Source organism: Halichoeres trimaculatus, unplaced genomic scaffold (genome assembly GCF_033239565.1).
Source record: "Halichoeres trimaculatus isolate MK-OKI-2021-1 unplaced genomic scaffold, fHalTri1.1 fHalTri1_scaffold_16, whole genome shotgun sequence".
NCBI classification, from domain to species: Eukaryota; Metazoa; Chordata; class Actinopteri; order Labriformes; family Labridae; genus Halichoeres; species Halichoeres trimaculatus.
In genome coordinates, this window is record NW_027437194.1 from 23,104,181 (window position 1) to 23,121,132 (window position 16,952).

The 16,952-nt window shown below is 40.6% G+C and overlaps 3 protein-coding genes across 7 annotated transcripts in view; all 3 read left to right on the forward strand.

The window, feature by feature from the left end:
• Nucleotides 1-9,010, forward strand: part of zmiz2 (zinc finger, MIZ-type containing 2) — a 33,494-nt gene extending 24,484 nt beyond the window's left edge. For 3 of the 5 annotated variants that reach the window (XM_074690237.1, XM_074690238.1, XM_074690236.1), the window contains 9 exons: nt 503-634; nt 737-842; nt 983-1,140; nt 1,226-1,293; nt 1,366-1,434; nt 1,513-1,754; nt 3,105-3,229; nt 5,017-5,226; nt 6,023-9,009. In XM_074690237.1, the coding sequence (XP_074546338.1) occupies nt 503-634; nt 737-842; nt 983-1,140; nt 1,226-1,293; nt 1,366-1,434; nt 1,513-1,754; nt 3,105-3,229; nt 5,017-5,226; nt 6,023-6,130 (1,218 nt within the window). In that variant the 3' untranslated portion in view covers nt 6,131-9,009. Of the gene's footprint in view, nt 1-502; nt 635-736; nt 843-982; nt 1,141-1,225; nt 1,294-1,365; nt 1,435-1,512; nt 1,755-3,104; nt 3,230-5,016; nt 5,227-6,022 lie in introns of all 5 variants that reach the window. The other 2 variants (XM_074690241.1, XM_074690239.1) reach the window with 1 other exon arrangement.
• Nucleotides 9,011-9,856: 846 nt separating this feature from the next.
• Nucleotides 9,857-13,416, forward strand: LOC141805714 (peptidyl-prolyl cis-trans isomerase-like). The gene is made up of 5 exons (XM_074690893.1): nt 9,857-10,040; nt 10,858-10,888; nt 12,572-12,660; nt 12,758-12,930; nt 13,025-13,416. The coding sequence occupies exons 1-5, from the start codon at nt 9,972-9,974 to the stop codon at nt 13,158-13,160; spliced, it is 498 nt and encodes a 165-aa protein (XP_074546994.1). The 5' UTR covers nt 9,857-9,971; the 3' UTR covers nt 13,161-13,416.
• Nucleotides 13,417-14,813: 1,397 nt separating this feature from the next.
• On the forward strand, nt 14,814-16,244 carry LOC141805265 (peptidyl-prolyl cis-trans isomerase-like). The gene is made up of 5 exons (XM_074690205.1): nt 14,814-14,976; nt 15,091-15,121; nt 15,613-15,701; nt 15,778-15,950; nt 16,112-16,244. The coding sequence occupies exons 1-5, from the start codon at nt 14,908-14,910 to the stop codon at nt 16,242-16,244; spliced, it is 495 nt and encodes a 164-aa protein (XP_074546306.1). The 5' UTR covers nt 14,814-14,907.
• The last annotated feature ends 708 nt before the right edge of the window (nt 16,245-16,952 follow it).

Genomic DNA, 16,952 nt, shown 5'->3' on the forward strand with positions numbered 1-16,952 from the left:
AGTTTCTCTGAGTTATGAAGAGAAAAATGAAACAAAAAGAAGATAAACTTGGACAGATAATAACTTCTGTCTGAGACCAGAAATAGTTTCTGGTAAAACACTTAGTAATTTTGTCAAAGACAAAGCAATATCCTTTCTAGGATCAAAAGCATTTTATAGCAGCATATTTCATTCATTATTGGAAAAGTATAAACTAAAATATTTGTTTAATTTGATATAAAACCATGCACACAGAAAGTGTTTGATCTGTTTTTTCACTGAGGGCAGATTAACTATGTAAAAACAGCAATAAGATCACATAAGTAGTTTAATGTTATACAGATCAGATAAAGAAGTATCTTTAGAAGTAGTGTGAATTGGGGTTAAAACTTGCAGTAATATTTTCTTTAGCATTTCTCGTTTTAATACTTGAGCTCAGAGGCAAATCCTTTCTTGTATCTTCCTTTAAAGACCTGAATGGAAGAACTTTTCATTTATTTCTGTCCTCTTTCCTCTGAATCAGGTCAGTGTGAACGCGACTCCTCTGTGCATTGAAAGAGGAGACAACAAAACCTCCCACAAGCCGCTCTACCTGAAGCAGGTGTGCCAACCAGGACGTAACACCGTGCAGATCACCGTCACCGCCTGCTGCTGCGTGAGTCTCCTTCTCCTGGTCCAACACTAATAGATATCTCTCGCATAAAACACATCTAATCCCACCTCGGACTCACATGTTGTCCCTCCTCTCTCTCCGTAGTCCCACCTGTTTGTGTTACAGCTGGTCCACCGACCGTCTGTCAGGTCGGTGCTGCAGGGTCTGATGAAGAAGCGACTCTTGCCAGCCGAGCACTGCATCACCAAGAGTGAGTTTAACCCAACAATTAATTCCTAACAGTTTATCTAAGACCTAGCTTTAGATCTGACGGGTGTCAAAGTGTGTTGAACTACAAATAGATCCTTCAGGCTGCTGCAGAGTCATCATCCTTTGTCTTTGTTTCCTCAGTAAAAAGAAATTTCAGCAGCGGCACGATCCCTGGGACCCCTGGTTTAAACGGAGAGGACGGCGTGGAGCAGACGGCGATCAAAGTTTCTCTAAAATGTCCAATAACCTTCAGACGAATTCAGCTGCCAGCTCGAGGACATGACTGCAGACACATACAGGTACTGTCCTTTGCGTGAGTAAAGCTGCAGGTCCAAGGTCTACAAGTATTCTAGATCAAGCCAGTCTGATGTCTTTGGTTTACAGTGTTTTGACCTGGAATCGTACCTGCAGCTGAACTGTGAAAGAGGGACCTGGAGGTGTCCTGTGTGCAAGTAAGTCCAGCAGAAAGCTTGCCTTATAGGATCAGATGCATGAAGTTTAACCTGATTCTGTTCCTCTCACAGTAAAACCGCTCTGCTGGAAGGGCTGGAGGTGGACCAGTACATGCTCGGGATCCTCGTCTACATCCAGAAGTGAGTCTAAGACCAGAATTTGATGACGTTTGTTTCCAACCTGACATCCAGAGACTCATCTTTGTGTTTCCTCTTCAGTTCGGACTACGAGGAGATCACCATAGACCCGGTGTGTGGCTGGAGACCGGTACCGGTCAAACCAGATCTGCACATAAAGGAGGAGCCCGATGGTCCGGTGCTGAAGCGCTGCAGGACGGTCAGCCCGAGTCACATGGTTCTACCCAACGTGATGGAGATGATCGCTGCTCTGGGCCCGGCGTCGTCTCCCTACCAGAGTCTGACCCCAGGAGGCAGGAACACACCAGACTACAACAGACCAGGTAGACCAGGATGGAATAAACCCCTACAAACACCTCCAACTTGTCATATAAATCTGGTCTCATGCAGGGACCTTTTTCTCATCTCAGTTCTTCTTCAGATTTTTATTTTTATCTTTTTTGACTTTCATGGATGAGGAGACTTGAACAGAAATATTTGTGGGAAAAAAAGGAAAACTTTCAATTTTTATCTCTAAATATTTGACCTTAACCTTAGGTTTCCTTTCTCACCTGGGTCGGTTTTTCTTTTTCCTTTTTTTGAGAAATACCCTCTTACACTGTTGTGACCTCCAGCACCAGTTCTACAAAATTAAGCCATAATTCAATATTTACTCTGTGGTGGATGAGAAAAGCCACATACCGTACAAATATCAAATAAAACTTGATCAGAGTGAAATAATTTAACATATGGTTTATCTTTCAACACAAACAAAACATTTTGGTTTGGGGTTCAGGTTTTGGTTCAAGGGTGCTCTTTTTACCAGGAACTACATGGTTCATTGTTTGTCTACGTTTTGACCAAGGCTTGAAATCTAGTGATGGTAATGAAAAGTCAGTCCAGTGAAATAAGGAGAGGAAATAAAAGCCATCGCACTACACAACCAGACCAGTAGAGGGCAGCAAGAATTCAACAAAAATGACACCATAGAAGGAGACAGACGGGCTGATGTCTCAACATGTGACACTAGAGTTAGCCTGTTACCATGAAGGAGAATCAGCCTGTGTCTTTGGATCATCATTAAGTTCTGATGACGGCATTCTGACATTTGAATCAAAAACTAAACTTGGCTGCATTCCCAAGGTTTTCCACTGTGTTTCATTGTAAACTGAATATTTGCTGACATGTTCAGCTGAAGGTGTCCAGTTTATAGGGCCACTCTTTACACTGTAACACAAGTCAGTCACAGCTGGGGGTCATCTTGTTGTGGACGGAAGGAAGGGGAAATAAAAACACTGTAAGTGTTCCACCAATCAGAAACCTTCAGCTTGCAGGCCCTGCCTCTCAAAGTAGGGGTTGATCAGTTACCACAGAACTAAATTTAGACCCTAGTTCCTGCAGTGGAAAAGCACCTTAAGGCATAAAAGGTCTTTGTTATTCTGTAGTTAATATCTTCAGCTGTGTGATCTATGTATAGACATAATGTATATACAGAGGCTCTCTGCACATCGGTCACTCGGTCCTTTCTCCCTGATGTGAAGTGACCCAGAAGGATATTTTAACCCGCTGCTCTGCTTCGCGTGTCCTCCTCTCCTCCACAGCTGGGAGCACTTTTTCTCCCATGATGCTCTGCCTCTGTTCCATATCCTGAGACTCTTCACTGACCTGTTTTATTTCTGAATTTTGTCTTGTAGGGAGTCAGGGATTCTCCAGCCAAACAGGATTCACAGACTTCCCCAACACTCCCGGCACCCCAACTCTGGGAGAGTACACGTCGTCTGGACCACCTCCTCCTCCGCTCCCCTATCAGTCTGAGCAGGTTAGACCCTGTGCCCCCTCATCAGTGTAATCCATTCTTGAATAAACACACAGGTCCTGTCCTGTCCTGTGGGTTGTGTAGCCTGCAGCCCCTGAAGAGGAGCATCTCTGTCTCTTCTGTCCTGTTCACTCCTATCACTTCCCCGTTGGTTGTTTAAGCCTCATTGACAGCAGGGATATTAATAGACTTCACATTTAATAACAGAGAGAGAAAAGGATCTGTTATGTAATCAAACTGTGGCTCACAGCACCTGAATGCGATGCACAAAAAACTCCCTGAGATGTAATCACTGTTCATAAACCTGAAGAATAACTCCAGTTAGATTTAGATCTCTCCTGTTGTGCACAAACACCATCAGTATATCAGAGTTTCAAGAGAGGGTTTTCTACTTCCTGTATGTTAAACATGGAATTGAAGTAATAATCTTGAATGTTCAGACTTAAAGTGTGCGGAATTTCAAACCTCTACATATTCATGTTGTAGAAATCCCTGATTCTGTCTGTAAACTGATCAAAACACTCTTTTGTGAAGAATAGCGAGATCTGCACAGGGTCTTCACATTGAAGGGGTGGGCCTCAAACACCAAGGCTTGTCCATAGCTCCACCCTGGATTGGCCTCCAGGGGGCTGGCAAATCAGAGAGAAGAGTGATAGTGGAGCAGGGGTGCCTCAGGGCGACAGCAGCTGAAAGGAAGTCTTTAGACAGAAAATTGAGGTTTTCTTAAACACCACATACTACACAGTAGGGGTCCTAAAAGGACAGAATAAAGACCAAGAAAAAAAGCACAGTGCCCCCTCTTTAAGGCTTAGAATTATGCCTCTTTGAGGAATAGGTGGGAGTCTCATCTGCTAATTTAGTCCCTGAACTTAACTTCTTTTTTTACGGCTTAGCCTTTTCTGTTTGTGCGATTTGTCGGACTAAGAGCTTGTCTGAAAGCTCATGATTCTAAAACTTCTGGTGTCATTTTGCTGAAATCTTTGCAGATACCTGTATTTGTGTTTACCATACCTGGCATGTTAATTTGTTGTCATGTATTATTCATGCATCAGCCTGTGCTGTGGTGTCAGGGTTTGTCCTGCAGAGCTATCAGCTCCCATGTTCATGAGAACACCTCCCTGTCCGCTCTGTTTCAGGACAGATAGTCAAGCAGGCTGCAGGTCTCCCGACGGAGCAAGAAACTCTCTGAGCCTCTTAAATCAGATCAATTGTCGACTCTGGTCAGCTTCAACTGCAAATAGAATCTTGTTCAGAGTGAGATGTGATGGTTAGCTCAGTCAGGTGCCAGAAAATGACTCAGCCACAGGAACACACTGTTCAGCTCTGAAAACTTTGTGTTTGCCAAGCCTCACTCCTCTCTGACTCCACTTTCTCTTAGAGGAAATATTCAACTTTGACTTTAAAAATCGACATGATGCTTTTATCTGTGTTTCTTTGTGCATGTTTCTCAGCTGCAGCTCCTCTAGGTCATGTTAGGGCAGGTTTAGAGGCACATTGAATATGAAGAGACTCCTGACTGTCTCTTCCTTATGTCCTGTGAGCTGAGATAAGGGCCTTTGACTGAACCTGAAGCAGACAGCGCTGACTCTGAATACTGGAGTTTAACTACGCACATTCTGTCTGCAGCAGCTGCTCGCTGTCTGCTGGAGGTTTTTGCAGAAAGTGCCACACACTCCTGGTGTTCAACCTCTTTAGAAACACGTCATTTTGTCCTCAGGCTGAGTGTAAACCCTCTGTGAATGAAATGTTGATTTCAGTTTAATAAATGTTTTCTTTTCTGTCTCCATCAGACATCTCACCCTGGAAGAATCGAACACTCCCATAACATCCTCCAGCAGCACTCAACAGGGGTCCACGGGAACCAGAATCTTACTGACACTGGCAGCCCGTTGCAGCAACGGAACTCAAACTCCCAGAATCCCCGGCTGCAGAATGAAGGTTCCTTTGGTCTGGGAGGCACAGGAGCTGCTGGAGGAGAGGGAGCTGATCACGCACTAGATGTGAGTGGAAACATAACGATCATATTTTGTTATGAGACCAAAAACTTCCTGCAGCTCTGAGTCTGTAAAAAGTGCAGAAAGTATTTCTGTTGTCATTCATGCACCTGACAATAAAACATGAACTCCATGTAAGATGAAATATTGTTACAAAGATGTGTCAGAGCACAACAATCAGAATCATAAATACTGTATTTATCCCTGAGGAAACTCAGTCGTTACAGTTTCCCTTTAACACAATAAATAAAGAATATCAGAGTAGTAATAGAAAGCACAGATAAATAATAAATAAATACAAACTTTATCAATAAAATCAGTAAGAATCAGAATATTTAAAAAAAAAAAACAAGTAAAAAATTATAGTTGCTGTAAAATTGGCAAGGATTAAACCCAATAATCATAATAGTCTTTTAAGAAATTTCAAAATAAAAGTCAGAAACTTGCAAAAAAAGTGTAAACCCAGAATAACTCTGTCCAGAGGCCTTGATCCTCTTCGGCACTTGTTGCCTAAAACTTCTAGAAGTTTCAGAAACCTTGAGTACTGAAAGCCCAATCCTTAAACATGCCAAAGTTTTTGGAAGAACCAACGCAGAGCATGGAGCTGTGGAAATGAAATCACCATCTGACTTAGACCCTGCAGGCTCCTGTAGTTTTGGTCCCTCCCTCACTAACTCTCTGACAGGTTTGATAAAAGCAGATCCTCTGCTCTCCTTCTCTCACTTTACGGTGATAAATGTCAAGAATAAACCATTGATTTAGATCAACTTTTTTAAGACTATCTTTCTCTCCGTCTGTCCAGCTCCTCCCTGAGCTGACCAACCCTGACGAGCTGCTGTCGTACCTCGGCCCGCCTGACCTCCCCAACAACAGCAGCGACGACCTTCTCTCTCTGTTCGAGAACAACTGACCACCTTCATTCGCCGCTCCGGTCATCTTCACGTCTGACTCCATCTGCTGTAGCCCCGCCCCCATCACTCGAAGGCAGTACGTCTGAGTGTGTGTGAGTGAATGAACGTGTGTGTGAGGGAGGGTGCATAATTCCTGAGTGTGTATCTCTGTCCCCCTGCTGTACCTGGACATGGTTTCAGTGCAGATTAGAGGAGCAGGAGAAACGTGAACTCTGACTATGATGAAGAACTGACCTGAATGCAGCACTGACTCTGCAGACCAGCATCTTTGACTATAGCACAAAGCACAGGCTGAAGGATCCGAACACAGGACTTCATTTCTACTTTTAGTTTGTTAAAGAGGAGATAACAGAGGCTGGCTTCATGAAGAAAGAACAGAATAAGTGACACAGTGGTTCCTAAACTTCTACTGTCATCTCTACGTCTGTTCAAACATCTCCCTAAAAAACATTATTTAATCTTCATCTTCTCAAAGCTCTTTACACTGCTAGTCTTATTCATACACTGACTGCAGAGACTGCTGCAGTAACAGACTCTCAGTGTTAGCTAATCTCATTCATTCACATTGACACATGGAAGAACAACAATGGAACAAATTTGGGAATGTGACTGCAGGTGCTGGGATCAAACCCTCAACCACTGATCCACAACCTCTCCAAATGTTAGGGCTTGTTAGTATAAAGCAGAGATGTGATTCTTTAGGATATATTAACATGGAAAGTGACAGTTTTATATATTTACACGAAGGGTAGTTTGGACTCTGCATAAAATCATCAGGGCCGCAAAAAAATGACGTTTTGGAGGTTAGGCCAGCTGAAGTAAAAAAATCAGATTCCTTAATGGAAATTCTGAGATAATAGTCCAAAATTTTGTCTGTAATCTCAGAATATACAGAAAAAAAGTCAGAATTACACAATTCCCAGAGAGAAGTGAAATTCCAATTTAATTTTACAATTCTCTGAAAAAAAATCTTTAATTTCATTTTAGATTTCTCAGAAGAAAAAAAATCAAGAATTCTGACTTTAATTTCAGAATATCCAGATAAAAAGTCTGCATTCTTGGATCAAAGTCAGACTCTTAAGCACAATTTCAAACTCTGACTAGGACTGATTAATCTTAAAAGGTTCATTTTTTGAAGAACAGCATCATCAGGATGGTTCAGATTCTCAATTCAGCAGCTTAAATGTGTCTGTAGTCAACCAAGTTTTTAACCTAACAAAGACTATCCTAAAGCACGGAGAAGCTTCACGTGTCCATTGATTTCACTTTCCTTTCTGTACAAAAGAATATCTTTATTTATAGGTTTTTGTGGTTATTATCACTGCCTTATTTATATATTTATAAAACTTCCCAAGGTGTCAAACCAAGAGGACCTTTGTGTCCTTAGGATTTCACTTCCTGTGGCCTTCCTGTGGAAATACTTTACTGTACTTCAAATCAAAAAGAACAGAGCGCCCAAACACCTTTGTTCAGGGACATGCTCTGTCAGTCAAAAAGCACAAAAGGCATTGTGGGTAAAACATTTTGCATATAAACATGACTGCTACAATTTACTGCACCAAAACTTTACATCATGGACACTGTGTTCACTTTTCAGAGTCATGAATTTACTTAACAAAAATGTTTAACCTTTTGGATTTCCCTCTATTGCATGTGCAAGCTCTGGATCATCTGACAGGCTGAGAATAACTTGTGGTTCATGTCCAGTCTGACCAATACAGCCATACATAAAGCATCAGCCTTGAGCTGTCACGATGGTTTGTAATGGAGCAGCGGCCTTTGGCCTCGATGTGTCTGAGGTTGAAGCTAAGGGGTTGGAAGAGGCCCGTTGGTTTATTCTTCTTCTGTCAACATTTACTGTGAGTAAAACTTCTACCTGCTGTTATTAAAACATCCTCTTACCTTGATGTAGCCTCCAAGTTTGGAAACCACTTTGTCAAAGTTTAAGAGTTCTTTAATTCTCTTATTGTCCATGGTGGGCACAAAACAGCCACACTCTGCTCTTTAGCCACGAGGTATCGAATGTCTGTTTGATTCTTCATGGACATTTTGGACAATAAGAGAATGAAAAATATCTCTAAGGTTCATTTTTTATTCTGATAAAGTAAGGATTCAAATGTGACCTTTTAAAATAAAAGCCCAGCCTGTAGATTTTATTACATTGTAACTCTGACATCCTTCAGCACTGTGAACTATCTAATCTCCCTCTCTGTGATTCTCCTCCTCCTCCTTTCCTTTGGGGGATTTTCCAGCAAACTGTAAATGAGTACAGATCTGTGTGGTGGCTTTTTCTGCCATTTGAAAGTTTGTTTTTCTGATTGTTTAACATGTATAACCCATCATGACGCGGGTTTATGTACTGTATAATCAGCTGTTTTCATTAGAGAACGTGTGTGTATCAAATGACTCGTTAACCATGGTAATTTTAATGTTATTAGTTGGATAATGGATCATTGTTGGCGCTGTAAACATTCTGTATGTTAGATTATGAAGCTATCTTCAAACAGCAAACAGACGAACACGGTGAAAAGAGGGAATTATTCTTAATACCACTTTTTGAAGCTGACCGTGTTTTCTATAAAGAATTTTGGGACATGTCGTTTAACATTTGCCTAAAAGAAACAAAAATGTTTAAAAAATTCAGACTGAGCAGCACAGTAAGGTTATATTTGGACATATGGACTATTTAACTGCAAATTTGCTCAAGAGAAAAGAAATGTCTTTTTTAAATATGTTAACTATTCTACATATTTTGTAACACATTGTAATTGACATTATTTTTTATTTATTTTTTAATCATAACCATCATTGTACCTACAGTTACCTTGTCCCGCCTTGAATCATAAAATCAAAATTAAAATCACTTTACTTGACAAAGACTTTTTCTCTGCTTTTTAGAACAAACATGTTTTTATGTGTGGAGAAATTATTTTAGACACGAAAAGGAACAAGACTTGAGATTGCTTCATTTGTCAGGGGGGAAACAGACTTTGATGGATCCCTTTGAGCCAAACGCTGGATCATCGCTGAACAGCATGGACAGAGCACAGCTTGTGTTAAGGTTGTAAACCAGCCACAAACCTAGTCCTCTCTTCCAAAAGATAGTCGAAACCCCTGGATGCTCCAGCAACAACTTTACCAGGACACCAGGCTAGCTAGTATCACAATACAATACTTATATGTCAGAAATCCCCAACTCTGTGTTTTATGGTCAAAACACTATGTTTTCTGAGAGAAAAATAAGGATTTTTATTAGAGATGTAAATCTAAAGATACTTAGGAGCCACAAGAGGGACAGAATGAAGACTAACAAAAGGCTCAATACAGTATACCCTCTTCTCTAAACTATGCATCCATCAGCTGCTGTGGTAGACTTTTCTGAAGCCTGAAAACGAATAAATATAGAGCACTTTTATTTCACGCATATTCACAATTAAAAAATAATAATAATAATAAAATAAAATAACAAAAAAAACTTTATATCTACACAACCTCTCTTTGTTCTTCATTTCTTGTATGTGAAGGCCACCTCCATCAGAGAAGTTTACTCTGCTGATTTTACGACTGTTACCTCCTGTCTCCGCCCCGCTGGGTTGCCATGGAGCCAGCTCAGCAACCGTCCGCTTGTCAAGTCAAACCCCGCCTATCTTCATTTCAATTGGCCCGCCCTGAAGCCACTCAGGACATCCTCGTCTATGATTGGTTCCCTGCAGTCATGACATCACCGGTACAAAATGTCACATATACACGGACTGAAATAGACTGAGTAAATCAGCGCGCTGTCAGGGAGACACTGGAGCGTTTTTCTGATAAAATAAGCTCACACAAATCCTCAGAAACATGGGAAACCCCAAAGTTTTCTTTGATATCACTATTGATGGCGCTAACGCGGGTAGGATTATTATGGAGGTAAGAAAACGGAATATATACACTTTATTTCTTGTTTCTTAGTATTAGTTAAATGCATTTAAATTATCACTAACCCGCCTTTTACACCTTACTGTGCGGGATAACACTCCAGCTCTGATAGACATGTTACAGTGCGTCTACTTCGCTCCTGAAGCTCCCAGGCTCCATTTTGGTCGCCTTTGTCATGCATTTATTTAATTCTATACCTTGATATAATAGGATTAATTACATAAGAACAGATAGTAGCAATTACATCATAGAGAAATCCTCCAGAGGGATCATGCTGAGATGGAAACGCCCATCAGCAGCAGCAGCAGCAGCAGCAGGATACATGGAGCTGCAGTCATTTATAATGAGGCTGTAAATCAGCTCAGATGCGTTTTATCTGATGTTTCCTTTCCTCTGAACTCAACCAGAAAACAATATCCATGAATTAACTGCAAGTTAAAAGATCAATTTACTAATTTGAAGCAGATATCATAGTTTGCAGCATCTGAAATGGGGGGATTTATTTATTTATAATGCTATTTAGGCTGATTAAGATCATTTCAGATGGGTTTTTAACTTAATGCTGCACCAAAATTGGCATTTGAGTATGCTGCTAGGCCTTACTTTTAAAAATAGATTTCAACATCACTCAATAATGCCAATACATTTATTTCACAACAACTTTTAGTTACATTGTAGTTATGTATATGTGCTTTTATTTCATGACAGCTGTTGAAGTATGTTGCTACTGTTGTTGAGTTTGAGGTTTTCATGTATTTCCGTCCATCCTCTAAAGTTTTAAGTGGACTTAACTGTATTTTATTTGCAGTTGCGAGCTGATGTGGTGCCAAAGACTGCAGGTAAGAAAGCTTTTGCTTTCTCCACATCATATTCATGTTTTGTTAGGAAAATTCTGCCTCCTCATTAATCCTCAGCTGAGAGGTTACTCTGAATGTGGGTCGAGGCTGTGGGTGCAGCAGGGTGTGAAATCATTCATCAAAAGAACCTGAATGTCAGTGCTCTCCGTTACACAAAAAGACACACAAGTTAGCTCCACAATGATGGAAAAGAGGAAAAAAAAACAGCTCTGTTTTATAATAATCACCATCTTTTAATTACACTGCTCAGTTCAAGTTAAAAGGTATGTTTAAAACATATTCTTTTTATAAATTGGTATCTCCAAAGAAAATGAGATGCATATTTTATTTATTCAATGCTGAACACAACATGTCCAACTTCCAGCCCCATTAAGTTCTGTTTTCTATGGTAGACCAGCTCTTATTATAAAAAAAGATATGTGATGTTTAGGAGCGCTGCATGTTGGCTTCTCTGTTCTGCAACTTAATTCAACTCCCTGAATAAAACCTGCATCACTGATGGAGCAGGACCCTGTCCCACTTAGCCATTGTTAGTCATTTGACCTGATTCTTGCTCCAGAATAAATGGCCTATATGCTTTCTTTCTGAAAGCAGTATGTAAAACATCATGTTTGTTGTCATATCTTGTGAAGTCAAGGTAAATGCATTAATGTGAGGCCTTTTGTGTGTCCAATAGATCGCTAAAGTTGGACAAAAAATGTCTTCTTATCTTGCTTTTAGTCTTTTCTTCTTGTTTTATCAAATTTACACACAAGGCAGGAAACATTAGGTGTAAAAATACAATTTGTATTACATAATAAGAAGCTGTCATTTAACACAGAGCTTCATAAAAAGAAAAGTCAGTCTTACTCACACCAGAATTTCTCCATTATATCCTTAAGAGAAGTCTCAGGAGAGACCAACCAATTATAATCGAGAAATTCATTCTCAGAAGAGGAGTATTGATTACCAGAACTAAACAGACCTTTGGGACCGGTTTAAGAGGCTTAATGAGTCATGGGGTCCTGGGGTTGTCTTATTTTGCAAAGAGCATGGCAGTGTTAATAATTAAACATGAAGAAGAGTGTCAGTGAGGCAAGATGTCAGATTGTCTCTCTCCTGTTGTCTAAAACATGAAGAGGACAGACATTGAGTGCTGTTCTGGCTTAAAAAGTTCCTGGACCTCTGGAAAGGACTTCCACCCAAGGTTTATTCGAAGGGCATAAATCAACCTAAGAAATTGAAAATAACACATCAAGATGTTATAAAACTTTAGTAGAAGGCAACCCATCTCAAAGAAGCACAAAACAACTACAAATACACAGAAATACAATTTAAAATCACAAATATCACAAAAAAAAACAACACAAGAAAAAAAACTGAAACAAATAAAGACCAAGGGGCACCAAGAAAATAAAACAGTAAAAGTCTACAAGAGGCCAAATATGTTTTTAAACATGCCTGAGATTCTGTTAAGATTTTGGGAAGATTGGAAGATTTCCAGGGCCGAAATTCCCAGAAACCCTGCAAGATAAGGATTTAATCATAATTATAACATGTAATCTTACCTCAGCGTAAGCCTTTAGCAGCATGTTTTAGGTTGACTGTTAGCCTGAGCTATCCCTTAATATAAGCTTTACCTCTAAGGGAAATTAGCTAAAGTATTGTGTTGTCTTTGTTTGACAGAGAACTTCCGCGCTCTCTGCACCGGAGAAAAAGGTTTTGGCTACAAAGGCTCCTCCTTTCACCGCCTCATTCCTAAATTCATGTGCCAGGTACAGTGAAGGCAAGGACTTTATCATGTGTCCCTGATTCATATTTAACCTCAGAAAATTGAGCCCAAACTTTAAGTTTTAATCTCCTGTCTTTCAGGGAGGAGACTTTACCAACCACAACGGAACTGGAGGAAAATCCATCTACGGGGAGAAGTTTGCTGACGAGAACTTCCAGCTGAAGCACACAGGCTTGGGTACACTCTCCATGGCGAATGCTGGGCCAAACACCAACGGGTCCCAGTTCTTCATCTGCACAGCGAACACTGACTGGTGAGCTCTGGTGTGACCCAAATACAGCTGCATTCAGGAGTTTCCATGTTTCAGGTGTTCGTCCCACATACTAATCAGCTGCTCTCCTCTGCAGGCTGAACGGGAAGCATGTGGTGTTTGGCAGCGTGGTGGAGGGCATTGATGTTGTCAAGGCGATGGATAAGCAGGGCACAAAAAGCGGCACTCCCAAAGCCAAGGTTGTCATTGCCGACTGCGGGGAACTGAAATAGTGCGACAAAGCCTCTCCAGCTCAGCCTGTGTCTGTCAGGTGTTTCCTTCACCTTCACATACCTGTCGATCGATCTGATAGTTGTAGTTGAAAACACCTGAAGAACCCTCTTAAAATATTTGTCTTCAATGGTAAGATTTATCCTGTTATATTTTGTACCTGTCCGTCTCTTCCTTACTCAACTACTTTGTTAACAAAATCCAAATAAATGATGTGAGTGATGGTGATGAGTGTAAATAAAAATACTTGACAGCTCACTTTGTGCTCTTCCTTTCATTCAAGTTTCAAAAAAACCTTCTTTAATTTTTCATATTTACTCACTATACAGGCTCATTGAGCACCTCAACAATGAGGCGCTCCTTAAACTTACTGTAGTTGATACATTTAACCACAAGAGGTCAGTGATTGGCTAAAGATTTTTATCATTTATCACCAACAAAGCTTTGTTATTGTCACAACTTTTAGTGTTAAATCCACAAAAAAAACAGAAGGTGGTGGTTCCCTGAATGAAGAAGGTTTACAATTTATTTTAATGATAAAGGGAAAAAACAGGGAAGGAAGAAACAGGGCAGAAAAAAGTCAAATCTGTTTTGTGCTATGTCAGTGTTAAGCCACCAAGTGGCACCAAAACAGCTTTAGTTCACCTCAATATTGACTGATTATGCTTTCAGAGCTCTAATGGAGTTATGTAACGTGATATGCCAATACTTTAAAATAGCACTGGGCGTTTTTGAATCCTTGAAGCAGCTTTAAAACGGGATCGAAGTCTGTCTCTGTGTTTTCACATGAACAGATGTCCAAGGAGGAAAGAAAATATTCCACTTGAGTACAGGTTCAGTTATTTTGAGAGAACAGCAACACATATAAAAGTTGAAGCTCCTGGATGTTTGAGTTTCTGCTTTGTTTCTACTTTGCACTTTGTAGTCCCTCCTTACAGCAAGAGTTCATTATGAGGTGTCCGGATTGCAGGATGTCTTGTACTGTTCAAAATCAGGTTTTAGATCATTTTACCTTAGTGTAGTTGAAAAGAGTTGTCAGCTGTATCAAATCTATACAAGGAAAGGGTTTGTTGTGATTTCAGCATGAACAGCGAGTTCTCCTCGTCTACGTTAGTTCACCTGATCACTGAACCAGAGATGTCAGCCAATCAGATGCAGACACTCCAGTCATGGACAGATTGGATCCTTTCTGCTTTTCTGCATGCTGTTGCTTCAGCATTAAGAACCACAAGACACATTTTGCTGTTGGTCTTTTTTTGCTTTTTAAAGTCATAAAGGGGCATCAGGATTCCAGTCTGAGGCACCACCAGCCGAAAACTCCTCACTGTAACTCCTGACAAGGGGTCAAAGTTCACTCTGTGGATAAGAGAAAAGAACTGCTTCACTTCTATATCCCACTCAGAAACCTTCAAATATTCTTAGCGTGGGTGACTTCAACACGTCTGCACACGACTTCATTCACAGCGCTGATGTGCACCACAGAAACCTGTCAGGCGACTCATTACTCCGCCTGCAGCGTGTTCTCGCCAGCTTGTCCTCCCTCGCACAGATCCCCTCCCACCTTCTTTCTATTGGCCCTTTCTGGAGCCTTTGAAAAGAACCTGGACTGTGAATGGTTATTGGCAGCTTCTGCTCTTCCTGTACATAGCCCCATATGAATAAAGACTAGAAAAGAGAGTGTGACTGGGGCATTGTCTGGGATTCATTTGTGTTTTACCTTTAAACCCATCTCACATCAAACTCATCGACATGGCAAAACCCAAAGTTTTCTTTGACATCACTATTGGTGGCAACCCAGCAGGCAGGATTGTAATGGAGGTAGGATAAACTTTTGACTTTTACCTGAACATTTGTTACATTATTTTTCAAGGTTTAACATTAACTCTCATTTAAATGAGTGTGAATGATTTCCAACTTTCTTTGTTTTTGCAGCTGCGGGCCGACGTGGTCCCAAAGACTGCAGGTAGGTGAACTTTTAAAATGAGAAAGGGGCTTCTTTAGCTGTCTACATGCAGTGTAAAAACCACACAACTGCTGCCCGGGCTTTTTCCACACATCCCAAATAAGTTCATGTTTGGTCGGGCCGTAAACTCTCACCTGACTATAGGGCGAGGCTGTGGGTGAGGCCGGATTTAAGAAACCTGCAGAACCAGTTGCAGAGCCAAGTGCAGGCGCTACAGCTGCTTCCAGTCAGGAAAGAGAAGAGAGCAAGAAACAGGAAATAAATCTTGACCCATTGCTTTACTGCTCATTACCAACTTGGGGTAACACAATGCATTATGTATAGTTTCTGTAGCATGCCGCACAACTTTCTGTACTGCCTTAAGGGATATGAGGTGCCACATGCAGGCCTAGACACAGATATGAACCCTTTGAGATACTCTGTAAGTACCTTATCCAGATAATATGAACATTTAACTCCTGATTACTGGATTTTTTATTTTTTTTGCACAGAGAACTTCCGAGCTCTCTGCACTGGAGAAAAAGGTTTCGGCTACAAAGGTTCAATGTTTCATCGTGTCATCAAGGAGTTCATGTGCCAGGTACTAGTTGGTATCTCAGAGGAACTAATTTAGTTGCAACATAAGCCAAGTCATCTAAGCTTTTTTTGTTTTCCAGGGAGGAGACTTTACCCGGGGCGATGGAACTGGAGGCAAATCCATCTATGGGGAAAAGTTTGCTGATGAGAACTTCCAGCTGAAGCACACAGGTCCAGGCATACTGTCCATGGCTAATGCTGGGCCCAACACCAATGGATCCCAGTTCTTCCTGTGCACAGTTAAAACCTCCTGGTAAGTTCCACTCTGACTCAGGACGCGGTCACATTGGCAAACTGTACCATGCTTAAGCACGCTTCAACCCAAGGGCCTCGTTGGTTTGGCCAGTATGACCACACCCTCATTTACTGCTGTATTAAGGCTTTATCAACAGTTTATGTTTCTTTCTTTTTCAGGCTGGATGGGAAGCACGTGGTGTTTGGCAATGTTGTGGAGGGCATGGATGTTGTCAATAAAATAGAGGCAGTAGGCAGCTCGAATGGCAAGACGAGTGCCAAAGTTGTAATCGCTGACTGTGGTCAACTATAGAGCAACAGAGCAACTTCTTCAGTGTTGGTCATAAGTAGTCAGTGACCTCAGTTTCTACTATCCATTGGTGCCTTATTATTTTGTTATCCATTCTTCAGGAACCTCATTTGAAAAAAAAAAACTTAAATACTGGGAAAATACTGTTAATGGTCATTGAATGTTAAAATTAAAGAAGGTTAAAGCTTTACTTTATTCACTAATCCAAGAAACTCTTCTTGCCTCTGACTGATTTTATTTTGCTGGAACAACAGAGTTTGATTAAATAAATTTTTATCAAATCCTCCAATGATAAGGTTTGAATTTTTACTTTCACAAATATTCTGAAATGTTTTCCTATCACACCTTATATACGCGTTAACTCATACACTGTAAAAGGTGAAATATAAGCAAGTGCTTCTGTCTTATTTTTCAGTAAAATTGTCTCCTAAGACTCAATATGAGCCACATTCACCTGACAAATCCAGAAAAACATTTTAATGCAAGATTTTAAAAGACAAAAAGGAGCCTGAAAAAAATACGAAACATACTCCTGTTTGGTTTCTTTTATTAAGACATTTTTTTTCAAGCTAAACTAAATGAGTTATATAATTATCACCCAATTGCCAAATTGCTTTCTTTTCTTAAAGCATAACCAAGCAGCAACCACCAGTTCAAATCTTAGAGCCTCTGCAGAGGGTAAAGGTTAGGGTGAGGGGCTGGAAACTAGTG